Genomic DNA, 15,736 nt, shown 5'->3' on the forward strand with positions numbered 1-15,736 from the left:
AGTCAGCGGCTTTCCCCTTCTTCTCCTGGACCCTTATTTCACTCCTTTTTTTGCAGGATCCCACAGAAGGCTGCAAGGTGTTGCTGAGGTTTGGCCATCAATCAAGAAGGCTAATTCCAAAGTGGACATTTTCAGCACCTTTTGGTACACACCCAACAGGCCAATACTGGGTGCAGGGCTTTCCTGTGAGAGCTTTTGCTTCCATCCTGGGTGGGAACTGTTCCTAAAAGACCATATTGGGGGATCAGTTGGAGAAAATGAAAAACAAAGACAGGGAACCAGATTGGAAGGGAAGGAAGAGCCAGCACTTACCAGATAAATGGCCTCAGCATGTGTCATGGCCACGCGGGTGTCTGCAGACGTTCCATGGGCATTTTTCTGCATGTACTCACGCACACATTCACACAATCCACAGATCCACAAGCTCAGCAAGTCACAGAGACATGAACAGTATCTAGACACTAGCACTGAGTAATAAAAAAAAAAAAAGGAACTTAAACATACAGGGCCGAGGAAAGAGGACAGGTGAGGCATCTGACTGGCACACTGTAGACCCTCATTCAGTCACTGGCATTGCATATGGTCCTCTAAGCTCTATCAGATGTTGTTCCCACCCCCCACTCCCAATGAAAACCCATTAGTAATAGTATCAGAAGAACGAATGATGATTAAATGTAGAAATATAAGATTTCAACCTCTAGGGGATAAAAGATATAACCATGGGGAGGGCAAATTCTTTGAATGTAGCTGACCTGAATTCAATCCCCAGCCCCTCATGTGGTCCCCCAGTACTTCCAGGAATAATTTCTGAGTACAGAGCCCAAAAGAAAACAAAGACTTGAACTCAGAAAAGCCCAAAATTTCACTTGAAAAGAATTGAAGGAGACAACAAAAAGACCTCAGTCCATGGGGCAAAGTTTAGAATCTTTTTAAGAGGAATATTCTCTGCATTAGGTCTCTAGATCAACAAAGCCATTCTTACCAAAATCCTAGTTGCCTTCTTCATGCAAATTGATAAACTGATTGTAAAATTTGTGGAACTATAGGAGCCCCATAATAATTGCCTCACCCCCCAAACAAAAGCCTTGAAAATCAATGATGTTGGAGGATTTATATATATGGTTTCAAAACATACTTTGGAGCTCTAGGAATAAGCAGAGTGTGTTGGCAGTATGGACAAAGGTGCAGAATCCAGGCTTCCAAAATCATTTGACCTTATTTCTCCTTTCTAGGAAAAACAATTAACACCCCTGAAGCTTGGCTTCTTTGTAAGAATAAGCAGACCCAGACTTCTATTGCTGCCCTGGATGGGTCCAGACTCCCCCCACCTCTAAGATTGGCATTACTCAGTGGGAAGTGCCCATAAAAACCTTGTAAACAGAGTTGAGATCCATGTCCGCATAGCACTGGCTGCAGACTGTAGACACTCCACAGGGAAGAATGGATCTTGGACAGATGACCAAAATGGCTGCCTACCCACAGGAGAGCCAAACTGGGCCCCACTCACACCCCATGCAAGAATAAGCCCAAATGCACTTTGGGCCAAAACACAAGCTCTAAACTTGACCTGAGAGAATATGCATTGGCATTCTCATGCACAGAGGGAGAAAAGGTGACCAGACCCTGATCACCAGGAGCACCTGTGTTTGCAACTGAGGCCATGAAATGTAAATAGTTCCCAGGTTCTATGTATGTAGAAAATCATAAGTATGATGTGCCAAAATTACAGCTGAACAAAATGAAGATAGTCAGATTTTAGAAATGGGTAAAATACTAAATGGACAAGTAAGTTGAGAACGTTTGCTGAAGTACAGGAGACAAAAGCAGCCATGTCATGACTTTTTAGGGCCAGCTTCCCCCCCCCCCCCCGAGAAATACTTCTTCATATCACCTCCTGAAGAGGCTGTGATGGGGCAAGAGGGAGTGTGGGGGCTCTGGAACCCCCCATGACTCATTAGTATTATGTGTCAGCCACTCTGGGAAACAGGAAGTTCTTTAGATATTAGAGCCAATTCCCACCTGGCCCAGAAATGTTGCTGGTCCATCATCCTTGAGAGAAAGAAAAAGGGTCTGCATACACGCATGCACACATATACAGGCATGTAGCACCATTATGCATAGCACTCCATGCCCATTTGAAGAGAGAAGGAATGCACAAAGACAGGGTCACCCCCAGATGAGTGCTCAGCTACCCAAATGAAGAAGGGGCTGCCCATGGGTGGGCCATAAAGCAGCATGGGTCTTTGCCACTGTGTAGGCACCAGGCCTAGAGACAGATTGAAGACTTGGAAACCAAGGTGGGGCACAATGAACAGGTCTGTGCTTTGGTTGGTTGTTGGGCCACACCCAGTGGTGCTCAGGGGTTTCTCTTGGCTCAGTGCTCAGAAATCGCACTTGGCAGGCTGGGGGACCATATGGGATGCTGGGAATTGAACCAGATACTGCTGTGGTATCTCTCCAGCCCCCAGATCTGCGCTTTGTTTCTGGGCAGAGAACATATTCTGAAAGTCCTGATGAGGGTGCATGAGATTGAGACTATGTTAAAAACAAAATACACAGAACTGAACACCTTTATAAATAAAAAAAAATTGAAAAAATATTGAACCCTAAGTTGTTGATGGATTGAATTTAGAGTTGGTGGGAGTGACTGTGGCTTCTGGCCTTAGCTCTCAGCTTTCTCTTCTCCAAGTAACTCACTGAAGACATTCAGGGTCTCCTCAGCTTTTCTGCCTGAGATGTCAGTTCTGACACCTCAATTCTGCTAGAACTTCTCCAAGGGTCTCACCACACAGGGCTTCTTGCATACAGTGTCCATCCACCCTCTCCCTCTAGGAAGAATCCAATCATGTCTCAGGGACACTTTTGGGATGGTTAAACAAAGGGCACAAGATCAGAAGTTCTACCATGGAGCCTGATCAGCTCTGTGGCAGCCAGGACTTTGCATGTGCTTTAAAGGGAACCAGTGTTCTAGAAGCCACAGGCCACTCACTGCATGTTCATGCTTGCACATGAGGCTGAAATGCTGGTGTGGTCCAGCCTCCTTAGGGACTCCCGGATGGGTCTCTGGACCACTCAGGTACATCAGCATCCTCCCTTCCTCACTCTCAGGATGGGATCTCAGCACAGGGCCATGAGGCTCCTAGAGGCAGGTATATGTGGGACATCTCCCTGGGCAGAGCTCATCCCAGTCCCCACAACCCCATAGCCCGGACTTGGCATCAGTTGGTCCTTCATCCAGAAGTCCTGAATGCATGAGCTTCTCAGTGCTGGAATCCAGGTCCATCCTTGCTTTCTAGAGTGAATGTGAGTTTCATTGGTCACAGTGGGGAATGAAGACCTGCTTAGGGTGAGGAGGAGATCTAGGAATTATAGGGAAGTCCCACTATCATTGCACCCACCCTTTGGTCATGGCTGCTATGTTTATGAATCAGAATTGCTCCCTTTGCTACCTGATGAGAAGATGCACAGGATGAGAAAATGCAGAATGGGTCATGTGATGACATGTGCAGTCAGCCCTGATTATGTCTTGGAACCATACTGTCACCTGACCACTGCTGGCCTTGGTCTGGGAGGTGGCCTGGGTAATTCCTGGCACCCTGAATCCAAGTACTACTGGGTACCACTGATCCTCAGGGTGTGCATTGAACCATAGGTATGATTGGCTGAGATTTGCCTTATCAGTACTTAGGGAATCTATAAAAGGGGGAAAGAGGTGAACATGGCAGTGGTGTCTCCCTATGGCCTGTCTGCCCCCTCCTGTGACCCTAAACTGGAGCTGCCATAAATGAGGAACCAGGCTGAACACGGGGGACCCCCGCTGACAGTGCAACTGGTACCATGCAGCCAGTCCTGGGTCATATCCTTCCAGAGGGATAAGGACTCGAGGTAGCACCTTGAGTGACCCTCTACCTTATGGCCTCCCCACAGGTCTGAAGTATGTGCTGTGCTCAGAGCTGGATCCCTTTCAATCATGGGAAGCCATGGCCTCTTGTGACTGCCAACCTCTGTGTCCCCAAGTGTTATTCTAGGTCCCAGGGATGTGGGTCATTGAGTATTGTCCCATAGGGCATTGTGTGGGATGAAGTTGGAGAAGGTTAGAGTTGGTCAGGGGGACCCAGGCTGGGGTGCTGATGGGTCTGGGAGTTGGGTTAAGTCCAGGCTCTCTTGGTTGTGCCAGGCTGGGTGGAGGCAGCAGACACACAAAACAGTGTGCTCATCCTGTGTTCAGAAATAAACAAGTGTGTTCCCAACCCAAGAGGCTGGGAGAGCATATGAGAGAGCTATAGGGGTCCTCAGTGATGGGGGCCAGGAGGTAACACTGGGGCTCATTCTGGAACCTAGAGGTTGCTGGAGGCATCTCTCCCACCTCTCCAGGTCCCCAACCTAAACCCGTTCTTTTAGTTTTGTTTTGTGGCTCTGGGCCAGCTGTGGTCAGGAGCTATTTCTGGCTCTGTGCTCATAAGTGTGTCCATCCAGGGATCAGAGATGGGGCACTTGCAAGCGACTTACCTGACTTTTCATCCCTGCCCCCCAAACACTGCCAGGAGGGGTTGCTGAGTGTAGAGCCAGGAGTAGCCCCTGAGTATTACCAGGAGTGCCTCCCCCAAAATGTAGTGACCCCAAGTGGTACTTGGAAGGCCATATGTGGTGTTGGGATTTGAACAGGGAGGCCACATGTAAGAAAAGTAAATGACTTCCTGCATTATCTCATCATCTCTACTCCTGAAATCAGTTCTTGGGGGCAGCCAGTCCTAAAGGAAAGGGAAGGGCTGTTTAGGGCATGTGCATGATTCCTTGGACACCACAGGAGGCATTAGCACCAAAAGGCCCTGAGGATGGGTCCACGTGTCATGGAACTGTGCTAGGGCTCAGGGCTGGAAGTGAAAGGGGGTGTCAGAGAGTTTTAAACTGAACTCTGTCCTCAGTGCACTTGGCAGGGCTACCTTCTCCAGCCCCTAGTTGGTGCCTCCAAGGCTTTAAACCCTAAATTTGGGGACACAGAGACATGTCAATGGCCAGGTTCATTTTTTGATTGTTGCTGTGGTTTTAGAACCATACCAGCAGTGACCAGGAGTTTATTTCTGGCTCTGCACTGAGAAATTATTCCTGGTGGGATTGGGGGGATCATATAGGATGCGAAGGATCGAACCCTATTGGCCACTTGCAAGGCAAGTGCCCTATCTACTGAATTATCTCTGATCTTCTAACTAATTTGTTAGACAGCAATGTAGTTTGAGATCTGAGAAAGTTGCCCAGCTTCCAGTGCACACACACACACACACACACACACACACACACACACACACACACACACACACACACACACCACATGATGCCTGCCTCCGAAATCCTTTATTGGAGCCTCCTGAGAGTACAGTCACAGCGGGCGCCCTGGTGGTGGTGGCCCAGTGCCATCCCTTTGACCAGTGTGCCGGAAAGAACTTGTGGTAGCTGCCTCTGAGCCAGTGACTCCCCCAGTGGGCTGGTCACGGCCATGGTGGAGGTGGGGGACAGAGGAGACCCTTGTGCCCTGGTGGGGGTACCCCTGGCCTCATCCCTCCTTCCGCAGCAAGATCTTGATGCTACTGCACACCTGGCCTAGGGCGGCGAAGACGGGGTTGCAGAAGGTGCGCACGCAGAGGGAGTAGATGTGGCTGATGCATTGGATCTCGATCAGGTAACTCTTGATGCAGGGCACCACTGCCCAGATGTGGCAGAAGGAGATACAGGCAAACAGGAAGCCCCAGAGCAGTGCCAGTGGCACGCCCAGCAGCGTGGACAGCAGGCGGTAGCACCAGTACTTGGACACGGTGAAGGTGGTATAGCTGACCTTCCACACACCGTCGAAGCTGTAGGTGCCTACAGGCTCAGCGATCACATCCTCAAAGTCCACCTACAGAACCAAGAAGGGGAGTCCAGATCAATTTTATGCCTCCTCCTTTAGTCCCAAGGTAGGGGACCAGCTTGCTCTAGTCCTACCCCACCCTTTCAGGGTCCCAGGACCTGAGTGTCTTGTGCGAGGGAGGAGAGAACCAGTTTTAGATTTTTGTCACCATGGGGTTAAGGCCCTGGAAAGGAATCTGAGTAAAGATTTCTGCAGTGACACAATTCTGTAAGGAAAGGAGGGGGTCTGTGTGTGCTTCTGCTTGGAGGTGGAAGGAACCTGGGGCAAGGGTGGAAGCAGCTAGCCAGTGGCTGAAAAATCATGGGTTGTGCTGGACTGTTGGGGCAAAGAGGCAGGCAATGTGCTGTGGGCACAGCTGGGCACCCTGGGGCTGCATTAGTAGGATTAGAAGTGATTATTCTGCCTCAAATAAATCCATCTATCTTTCATCATCTGTTCATCAACCCATTTATCTCATTATTATTGATCATGAAGCCATACACATTGTTACTCAGTTTACCAATTAAATTCCTCTATTTCCCATCCATCTAGTCCTGTCCTTCACCCACTCATCTATCCACCCACATATTCACAAACAAAATTGATTTATCTACCCATTCTCCAGCCCACACACCCATCCATCCATCCACCCTTCTACCAACCCATCAATCCATCCAACCTTCCACCCACCCATCCATCTATCCATCCATCCATCCACCCACCCATTCATACATCCATCCACCAAACCACCCACCCACCCATCCATCCACCCACCCATCCATCCAACTACCCTTCTACTAATCCATCCATTTATTCACCATCCATTCATCTATCCATCCATTTATCCATCCATTAATCTACCCACTGATCTATCTACCCATCTAACCCATCCATCTATTCATTGTTCATCTATCCTTCCATCAATCCACCCATCCACCCACCCACCCATCTGTCCATCCATCTACCCTTATACTAACCCATTCATCTATTCATCATCCATCCATTCATCCAGCCACCCACCCAGCCACTCATCCATCCATCCATTGATTGATCCACTCATTCATCCATCCACCCACCTACCCACCCACCCATTTATCCATCCACCCACCCATCCATCCATTTACCCTTCCACTACCCATTCATCTATTCATCATCCATCTATCCATCAATCCACCTATCCACCCCCTATCCATCCATCCATCATCCATCTACCCTTCTACTAACCCATTCATCATCCATCCATCCATCACCCATCCATCCATCTATCCATCCATTTACCAACCCACCCATTCACCCATCCATTTACACACACACCCATCCATCCATCCATTTACCCAAACACCCATTCATCCTCCCACCAATCCATCATCCATCCATCCATTCATCCATTTACCCACCACCCACCCATCCACCTATCCATCCATCTATCCATCCATTTACCAACCCACCCATCCATCCATCCATCCATCCACCCACCCATACATCCATCCATCCACCTATCCATCCATCTATCCATCCATTTACCAACCCACCCACCCACCCACCCACCCACCCACCCATCCATCCATCCATCCATCCATCCATCCATCCATCCATCCATCCATCCATCCATCCATCCATCCATCCATCCATCCATCTACACACCCACCCATCCATCCATCCATTTACCCACACACCCATCCATCCACCCACCAATCCATCATTCATCCATCCATTCATCCATTTACCCACCCACCCATCCATCCACTCACCCATCCATCCGTCCATCCATTCACCTATCCATCCGTCCACCCACCCATCCATCCACTAATTCAATCAGCCAGTCAGCCAATATCCATCTTCTCCTGCTTCCAAATATCCAAACAAGTATTTATCCAAGACCCACTTTCTGCTGGACACCTCCTCCAGACACTGGCATGGTACCCACCTTAGCAACTCAGTGATAGGAACTTACTGGTTTAGTTTCCTTTTCTATTTTTTATCCCCCCCCCACTGGTTTAGTTTCTTAAATGTTCCTGTGAGGGTGTCAGGAGCATATCTGTTAACACCCCATAACACAACTCAGACCCTCCTCTGCCCAAATTGAGATGAGATGGTGGTCCTGCACTTCATTTCTGGCTCAGCCCAGTCAGCCTTCCCTGAAGCTCTGTCCTTCGTACCTTAATGACCAGTGTGTCACAGAGCCACTGTGCTGCTGCCCTAACTACTGCCAGTATTTGCCTTCAGGCCCTGAGCATTGGGCAGAGGTTCCATTTCAATGGAAAAGAGAAAACTGTGCTCAAGGCAGAGGTGGCACTGGGGAGGTCTCTGCCCCCTCACACCTGAACCACCAGAGAACCTTGTCTTGTGCTAGTTTAGGAGCCATTTCTTGCATGTACGCAGAGTCCCCTCTGCTCTCTCTCTCTTTTTCACTCCTTTCTTTTCCTCCCTTTTTCTTTTCCTTTCCTTCTCCCCTCTTCTTTACCCCACCTGTTTGGGGGGCACTCAGGGGTTATTCTTGACTCTGCACTCAGAAATCTCTCTTGGCTTGAGGGACCATAAGGGATGCCAGAAATCGAACCCATGTCCATCCTGGGTCAGCCATGTGCAAGACAAATGCTCTACCACTGTGCTACCATCCTGGCTGTCTTCTTTACCCCCTTTCCCTCTTCTTTATTCCTTTCTCTCCCTTCTCCTCCCTTCACCTCCCCTTTTTCTAACCTGTGCTCCTTTTATTCCTCTCCTCTCCCCTTTTCTCTCTTCTCCTCTTACTCCCCTCCCCTCATCCCCTTTCCCCACTCTGCTCCTTCCCCTTCTTTCTCTTCCCCTCTTCTCCTCCCTTTCCCTTCCTCCCCCTCTTCTCTCTTTTTTTTCTTTCCTTCTCCTCTCCCCTCTCTTCTCTATCTCAGAACCATGGCGAGACAGTTGCTTTTTTTTTTTTTGCTAAGTTTTGGGCCATACCCAATGGCGCTCAGGGTTTACTCCTGTCTATGCTCTTGGCTCAGGGGACCATATGAGATGCCAGGGATCGAACCCAGATCTATCTTGGGCAGTCGCATGCAAGGCAAATGCCCTACATTGCACTATAGCTCTGGCCCCCGGAGAGGCAGTTACTTTATTCTTGAGTTCAGTGGGCAGCTGGTGGAGGATCTGGGGGTGGTGGTGGTGGTGGGAGGAAGCAGAGATGATCTGTGTCTCTCCTCTCTGTCCCCTTCTTGGCATTTATTTTTGGAGCAGTGGGGGTGGGGTGGGGGAATCAGTGCAGCCCAGTGTGGGCGGGCAAGGCCAGAACATTCCAGGAAGAGGATGGCACTGCCCAGTCTCACACCCCTCCTGAAGTCTGGGCAATGTGACTCAATGTCCATGGGAACTTCTGAGTCCCTGTGTCACTGGATGGGGATCTTTCATGAGTTTGGTCTTTCATCGGTTGGGAGAGGAGAGGGCCTGATTCCTGGTGTTGGGATGGTTTGGCATGAGGCCACTTGGGGTTCTTTGTTCCCTCAGTTGTTGCCTTGATACTCAGCTTTAATTTGATTTGATGCTTTAGGATCTCACGGATACAGGAGGCTTGGGGCTCCCTCCAGTGACTCTGGATGTCAACCAGGATGAGGATCCTAGTGAAGGCCTGAAGATGGACTTTGTCTGCTGGGTTCCAGGACAATGCTGGCAGCATGAGGCCAACGTCTTTACCACTGCGCTCTCTCTCTCTCTCTCTCTCTCTCTCTCTCTCTCTCTCTCCCTTCATCTTCTCTCCTCTCTGTCCCCTTTCTCTTCTCTCTCTGTATTCTCTCTTTCTCCCCCTCCCTCTTCTCTTTCTCTCCTCCCCTCTCCCTTCTCTCTCTTCTCTCCCCTCTCTTATTCCCTCATCTCTCTCTCCTCCCTCTTCTCTCTTTCTTCTCTCTTTTCCCCACTTATTTCTCTCTTGTTGTTTAATGTATTGAATGAAGCTGATGCTGCATCAATTCGCACGAATTAAGTCACATCAAGTGTGAGTCTCTGTGCCAGCATCAATGAGTTAAACAAATTCCACACCAGGATCCCCCACATTTTTTTTTTTGCTTTTTGGGCCACACCCAGTGACACTCTGGGGTTACTCCTGGCTATGTGCTCAGAAATCGCTCCTGCCTTGGGGGACCATAGGGGATGCTGGGGAATCTAACTGCATGCAGTCCAATTAAATTAGTGCATGCAAGGCAAATGCCCTACCGCTTGCTCCACCGCTCTGGCCCCAGGATCCTCTTCAGACACTCAGACTGTGTGGCTAGACCCCCCAATCACTCAGTGGATCCCTAGGGTTCTTCCATCTAGATGCCCCTGGAGTCGGTGCTGGAGCCCAGCTGGAGTGGTCTTGGCCAGGGCTTGGATTTCCTTGCACTATGGCTGAACCAGGAGCACCAGGAATTCTCATCCACAGTGGCCAGTATGGCCTGGCACTGGGTGTGGGTATGGGTGTGGATGAGGTGAGGGGGGCGAGGGGGCCTGAGCCCCATCCTGAGTGTCCATCTAAATTAGTACAGCAGAGGGAGTAATTGCAGCAATTCCTGAAGGAGGGACCCTGGATTGGGGGACCACCCTCACCCCTGCCCAGTAGGAAGGGCTGAGATAAACCCAGTAGAAGGACCTACCCAACCTGGGGTGTGAATGACAGGATTGGGCAGAAAGCCCCAAACCAGCCCCCAGAAATGATGGTAGGTGCTGGAGCATTTTCCTTGCATGCAGCCTACCCAGATTCAATCCCAGACATCCCATATGTTTCCCCAAACCTGCCAGGATTTATTTTTGAGCACAGAGCCAGGAGTAGCTCCTGTGCACTGCTGCGTGTGGTCCCAAAACAAAACAAATTAAAGAGAACAAATATTGATGACTGGGGTGACTTTGGGGATGGAGGATCGCTGTCTCTTGTACCCCAGAATTGTGGGATAGGGTTACTTGCCCTCTGTATCGCAGGTCTGTATAACGGGATCTCATAATGTAACTCAGGGCTATGGATGGGGTGACTTTCCCTGTACTCCAGGACAGTGGGTTGGGGTCACTATCTCCTGCACCCTAGGACTGAGAGGTCCCAGGCTTTGGCTGCCTCTGCTTCATATTCAAGTGGAGAAACTGGGTGGAACTCAGGCTCTAGGGTGCTTTTCACAGTCCCCACACTGTCCAACACTTCACTGAACCCTGAGCCACAGTTTGGGTGTGCCCTCATCCCACCTGGGCACTTGCTCCATCCTGGGGTCCTGGGTGCCCCAGACCTTGCAGTGAGGTTGGCCAAGAGGAAGTATCTCCCTTCACAGATTTGGTCCTGTCTCTCACCCTTAGTCGCTGTAAGGGAGACAGCATCTCTCTTCTCCACCCAATCTCTGTCTCCTTTCCAACAGGAGAGGGCAAGACACTTGGCCAGAGTCACACAGCAAAGTAAGTGCCTGGGCTGAGGCCAGAGCTGGCACCTCCAGGATTGGCACACAACAGACCTAAGTTTGATCTCCAGCATCTATTATGGTTTCCTGAGCACTGCCAGCTGTGACCCCCTGAGTGCAGAGGAAGGAGTCAGCCCTGAGGGGATGTGGCCCCCAAACAAATCAAAGCAGAGCCTGTGCTTCCAGCTCTTCCAATTCCTGCTCCCCTCAGCCTGGCATGGCGACTGCCTGGACCACTGTCCCCCAACCCTCTCCTTTCTGTCTTTTCCAGGTGGCCTTTGCATCTCTCTCACCACCCCCCTGTTGCGTACCTGTCCCCCCACATCCACCTGATCCTGTGCGTGATGCTCATTTTTGTGACCCCAGCTCTAGAATCCTGACCCATTTCCAGCTCTCACTCAGAAACAAATGGGAAAAAAAAATCAAGCCATTCTGTTTCTCTTCCAGAAGCCAGGGGCTGTGAGAGAAATGCATATTTATCTCAGGTTTCTGGCAGGGTGGGGTGAGGACCCATGCAGGAGGGAGGCCTCAGGTCCTACCCCATGTGTTTCCCTCCTACAGAAACCACTGTTTCTCTGGGGGCTTCCCCTCCTACCTCCTACCTGCAGCATCCAGGTCTCTGGGGTTGTCCACACTGGCCCCAGCCTGGCACCCTGTTCTACACACCACAATTGTGTGTTATACCCCGCTGTGTCCTAAGACTGCCGGAGACACTTCTGAAGCCTCTTGCCTTGTCAGGAATGACAGCATGCCTCTAAAATTCTGCCATGTGGGGGTGGAAGGATTTGGGTTTTGGTGCCTCTCATAGGGGAAACTGAGGCTCAGAAAAAGTGAGGTGGCTTGTCCATATCACTGTCCTCCCTCTAGAGGACAGAGAAGGTGGGAACCATTGTTACAGCGAGGATGGGCTGGTCTCTCATCTCCCAAGGAGAATTGAACCATCTCTCTACTCTACACAGCATTTGTTAGCTGTAGAGAACAAACCTCACATCTACTCTCCCCAATGAGTTAAACCCCACCCCGCAAGAATCCTGCTATCAGGGGAGCCCTGACTGGGGTGGTGATACTGAGGAGGAGAGAGTGACTGCCTGACTGATAGAGTTGCGAGGGTTTCCTGGAGGTCGTGTTGGTGTTGAATATTGAGTGCTGAGTGGGGCAGCCTTTTCCTGTAGAGGGGAAAATGGAGTACACTTCAGTCCCCCAGCGTTGGTAGCTCTGGGGGCTGGAAAGTGGGGGCCAGAAGCTATAGTAACTGGGAGCTAGATTGTGCTGACTGGTAGTCCTGGGATCAGTTATGTCAGCAGTGAGGTGTCTCAGGGCCCAGGGACGGTGGCCTTGAGTTCAGAACCTACCTGTGACTTCTCCCAGGAACCCAGCAGGCCTGTGGCCTGAGCCCTGAAGGAAGGCCAGTGCATGGAGAATTAAATTCTCATTGTGTTTCATTCAGGTTAAAGCATAAGCACTTGGTTTGGTGATTAGAGCAAGGAAGGGATTTGGGGAGACTGTGTATAGTGATTCACGTCCCCTCACATACTGAACAAAGATCTGAGTGTGATTTTGGATTGGAGCCAGGAGGTGCCCCAAGTCTGAACCATTTGTCCCATTTCTCATGGCACTTGATGGAGCAGGGGATGAAGGGGCCCAAGGGAACCAGTGGGGGTTAAAGACAGAAAAATAATCTCCCCTTTTTTCCCCCTTATCTGCAGATCCCAGATAGAGTGGAAGCATTATTTGGTATTTCAGAGTCTGGGATGACAGGTCTGGGATCTGAATTTAAATATCAGGATGCAGATGGACCCCTCTTTTGGCTCTGCCTCTGACTCTGGAGCTGGTTGGGAGACCCTGCCTGGAATTCTGCTCTGAGAACAATCTAGGTCTGCTTTGTAGAGCTGGAGCTTCCAGGCTAGGAACAGGCCAGACACCCAGCCCAGGGCTACCCTGTCCTGTGAGTCACATTTTAAGGGACAGGGTCTAGCCACTGTAAGCTCTGGACCAGGGGTCCTCAAACTTTTTAAACAAGGGGCCAGTTCACTGTCCCTCAGACCATTGGAGGGTCTGACTCTAGTAAAAACAAAACTTAGGAACAAATTCTTATGCACACTGAATATATCTTATTTTGCAACGAAGAAACAAAACAGATACAAATACAATATGTGGCTCGCGGGCCATAGTTTGAGGACCACTGTGTGAGTCTGGACACATCTGGGGGCCCCATAGTTCCTGGCAGCACTGTGTAAATGGCCCTGCCTGCCGTGGGCTATGGATGGGAAACAGAACAAGGCCCAGTCTCAGAGTCTAGTGGCCAGTGGCTTGGCTTGGTCCGGGCAAGTGGCCAGAAGGACCAGGGAGGCTGTCAGAGAAGTAAGGAGGTGCGTCCCTCTGTCGCCTCCCCTGCCAGTCCCAGAGCCACGCGTGTGCACAATTCTGCATTGCCAAAGAGTACCCGGATGCTGCCTGTAGGCTTGGTGCTTCCAGAGGGCACATGGAGACTCCAAGTTGCTGGCTTTTATTGGGGGTCCCTCCCTCCAGCACCTTGGGGTCCCGTTGGGCAGGTGCCCGCTTACCTTCACTATGTCCTCATTGATGTTCTTGGGGTCCCTATTCACCAAGTCAATCTCCTTGAAGTGAATGTCCTTCACGATCTGGGCCTCGAGGTCACTGTGGTCTTCTGTCATCATGGTGCCAAGCTGGGGGTACGGGCAGCAGGGCTGAGATCTGGAGACCCGGGGGAAGAGACCGAGGCAGTGTCCCCAGGCCGGTGCCCCTGGGGCGTGCAGGCCCCACCCAGCCTGTCCCAACAGCTGTGCCACATAACTTAGCCTCTCCTAGAGCCATGGCCGGCCTCCAGGCTAAAATTAAGACTCGGTGCTGAACAGCCCAGCTGGCTTGAGTGCTTTAGAGGGGGGTGAGGGGGGGCCAGGGAAGGGTTTGAGTGCAGAGCCTGGACTGGCCTGGCTGGGCCACTGGATGGCCCCATGTGCCTTAGAGGTGTGCTGGCCTGGCCCTGCAGTCTTGGTAGTTGTCCAGTCCCACTACAGGTGTGAGTTCAAGTCCCAGTCTTATGATGAGGATTATCTCCCTTGTCTTATAGTGGGGGTGGGACATGGTCTGATTATGGCCCAGGTGAGTGCAGTCTTTTGTCTGTTGGTGGGCGTGTGTGTCTCTGTCTGATGGTGGCCCATGAGGGTATGTGTCCTTGTCTGATGATGGAGTGCATGATCCTGTAGGTCCTGCACCCCAGGAGTTCAGGAATAGTCTTCCCTTGGGCGCTGGGTTTGGGAGTAAAGACAGAGCAACCAAGGTGGTGAGACGCCTATTGTTTTCTGGGCCAGCCCCTGTGGCGCACAGCTTTTGTGGGTCTGCCTTGCATCTGTGCTCTTGCATCCTGAATGAGTCCTGCAAGTGGTGGCACTTCTGCTAGTCCAGAAGGAAGGAAAGGAGCAGCACGGAGCAGGGAGGCAGGAAGGGTGGCTGAATCTTGGGGGACAGTTTAGTTTCCCCATTATTACTATGATGAGGAGACTGTGTGGGTCCTGCCATAACCCTGGTCAGCAGCTTTGGCCTGGCCTCTGTGCTCGGCTCTCACAAGTTGGCAAATTATCCTATGACATGGTCCTCCTCATGGGGGACAGGTGACAGAAAAAAAACCTGACAGTGAGATCTGGGCTGCATCCCACCTGACTATGGGCCCCAGAGGGGGATGAGTGGTTTGTTCAGGATCTTGGGGGAAGACCCTGTGTTCTGACTTGTAAGGCATTTCCTGACTGTGTGGCTAGGGAAGGAAGAAACATTGAATAATTATCATAGTGCATTTGGCGCAAAGTGACTATCATTCATGGAGAGAACCAGAAAGTCACTTCAGCTTTAAGTTTGGGTTTGATTTTTGGCTCACATCCAGCTGTGCTCAAGGCTTACTTCTGGAAGGAGAAATGGGAGGAGTAGCAAGGGAAGCAGGGGAGACATGGGAAGGGAGGGGAAGTCAAAAGGAAGGAGGGGAGGAGGGAAAAGGAATAGGGAGGAGAGTGTAGAGGAAGAAAAGGGAGTGGTAGCAAGGGAGGAGGGAAGGGAAGATGGAATAGGGAAAAAGAGGAGGAGGTAGAGAAGGAATGGGGAGCCAGAGAGGTGCATGGATGGACAGACACCTCTGGCCAATCTTGGCCTTAAAAAGGCCGGGCCTGAAGCTTCCAGTAATTCAGAGGAATGTCCAGAGGTTTTTCATTCTCATTCCTTCTGGAAAAATTGGCTTCTGGGGCATGAGCGAGCCCTGATGGGGCCTTTCTTTCCCAGGGATGGGAGAATAGCAGCAGGCCTGTCACTGGGCCTGAGGGGGGGGGGTCTTAGTGGAGGGATAAACGGGGTGCTGTGATTCTGATTAATCAGGCCAGTTCCTACAGGGGAGGGGAATGAATATGCAGGGTGTGGGCAGGAAATAAGAGCCAAAAGAGAGAGCTTGCGGCCTTGCGCC

General features: G+C 50.8%; 1 protein-coding gene across 1 annotated transcript; it reads right to left on the bottom strand.

Moving 5' to 3' along the window:
• Window positions 1-5,551: 5,551 nt before the first annotated feature.
• On the bottom strand, window positions 5,552-13,949 carry CAV3 (caveolin 3). The gene is made up of 2 exons (XM_049766341.1): window positions 13,836-13,949; window positions 5,552-5,893 (listed from the first exon to the last, which is right to left on the bottom strand). The coding sequence occupies exons 1-2, from the start codon at window positions 13,947-13,949 to the stop codon at window positions 5,552-5,554; spliced, it is 456 nt and encodes a 151-aa protein (XP_049622298.1).
• Window positions 13,950-15,736: the final 1,787 nt, after the last annotated feature.

The sequence above is a fragment of the Suncus etruscus genome, chromosome 20 (genome assembly GCF_024139225.1).
Source record: "Suncus etruscus isolate mSunEtr1 chromosome 20, mSunEtr1.pri.cur, whole genome shotgun sequence".
NCBI classification, from domain to species: Eukaryota; Metazoa; Chordata; class Mammalia; order Eulipotyphla; family Soricidae; genus Suncus; species Suncus etruscus.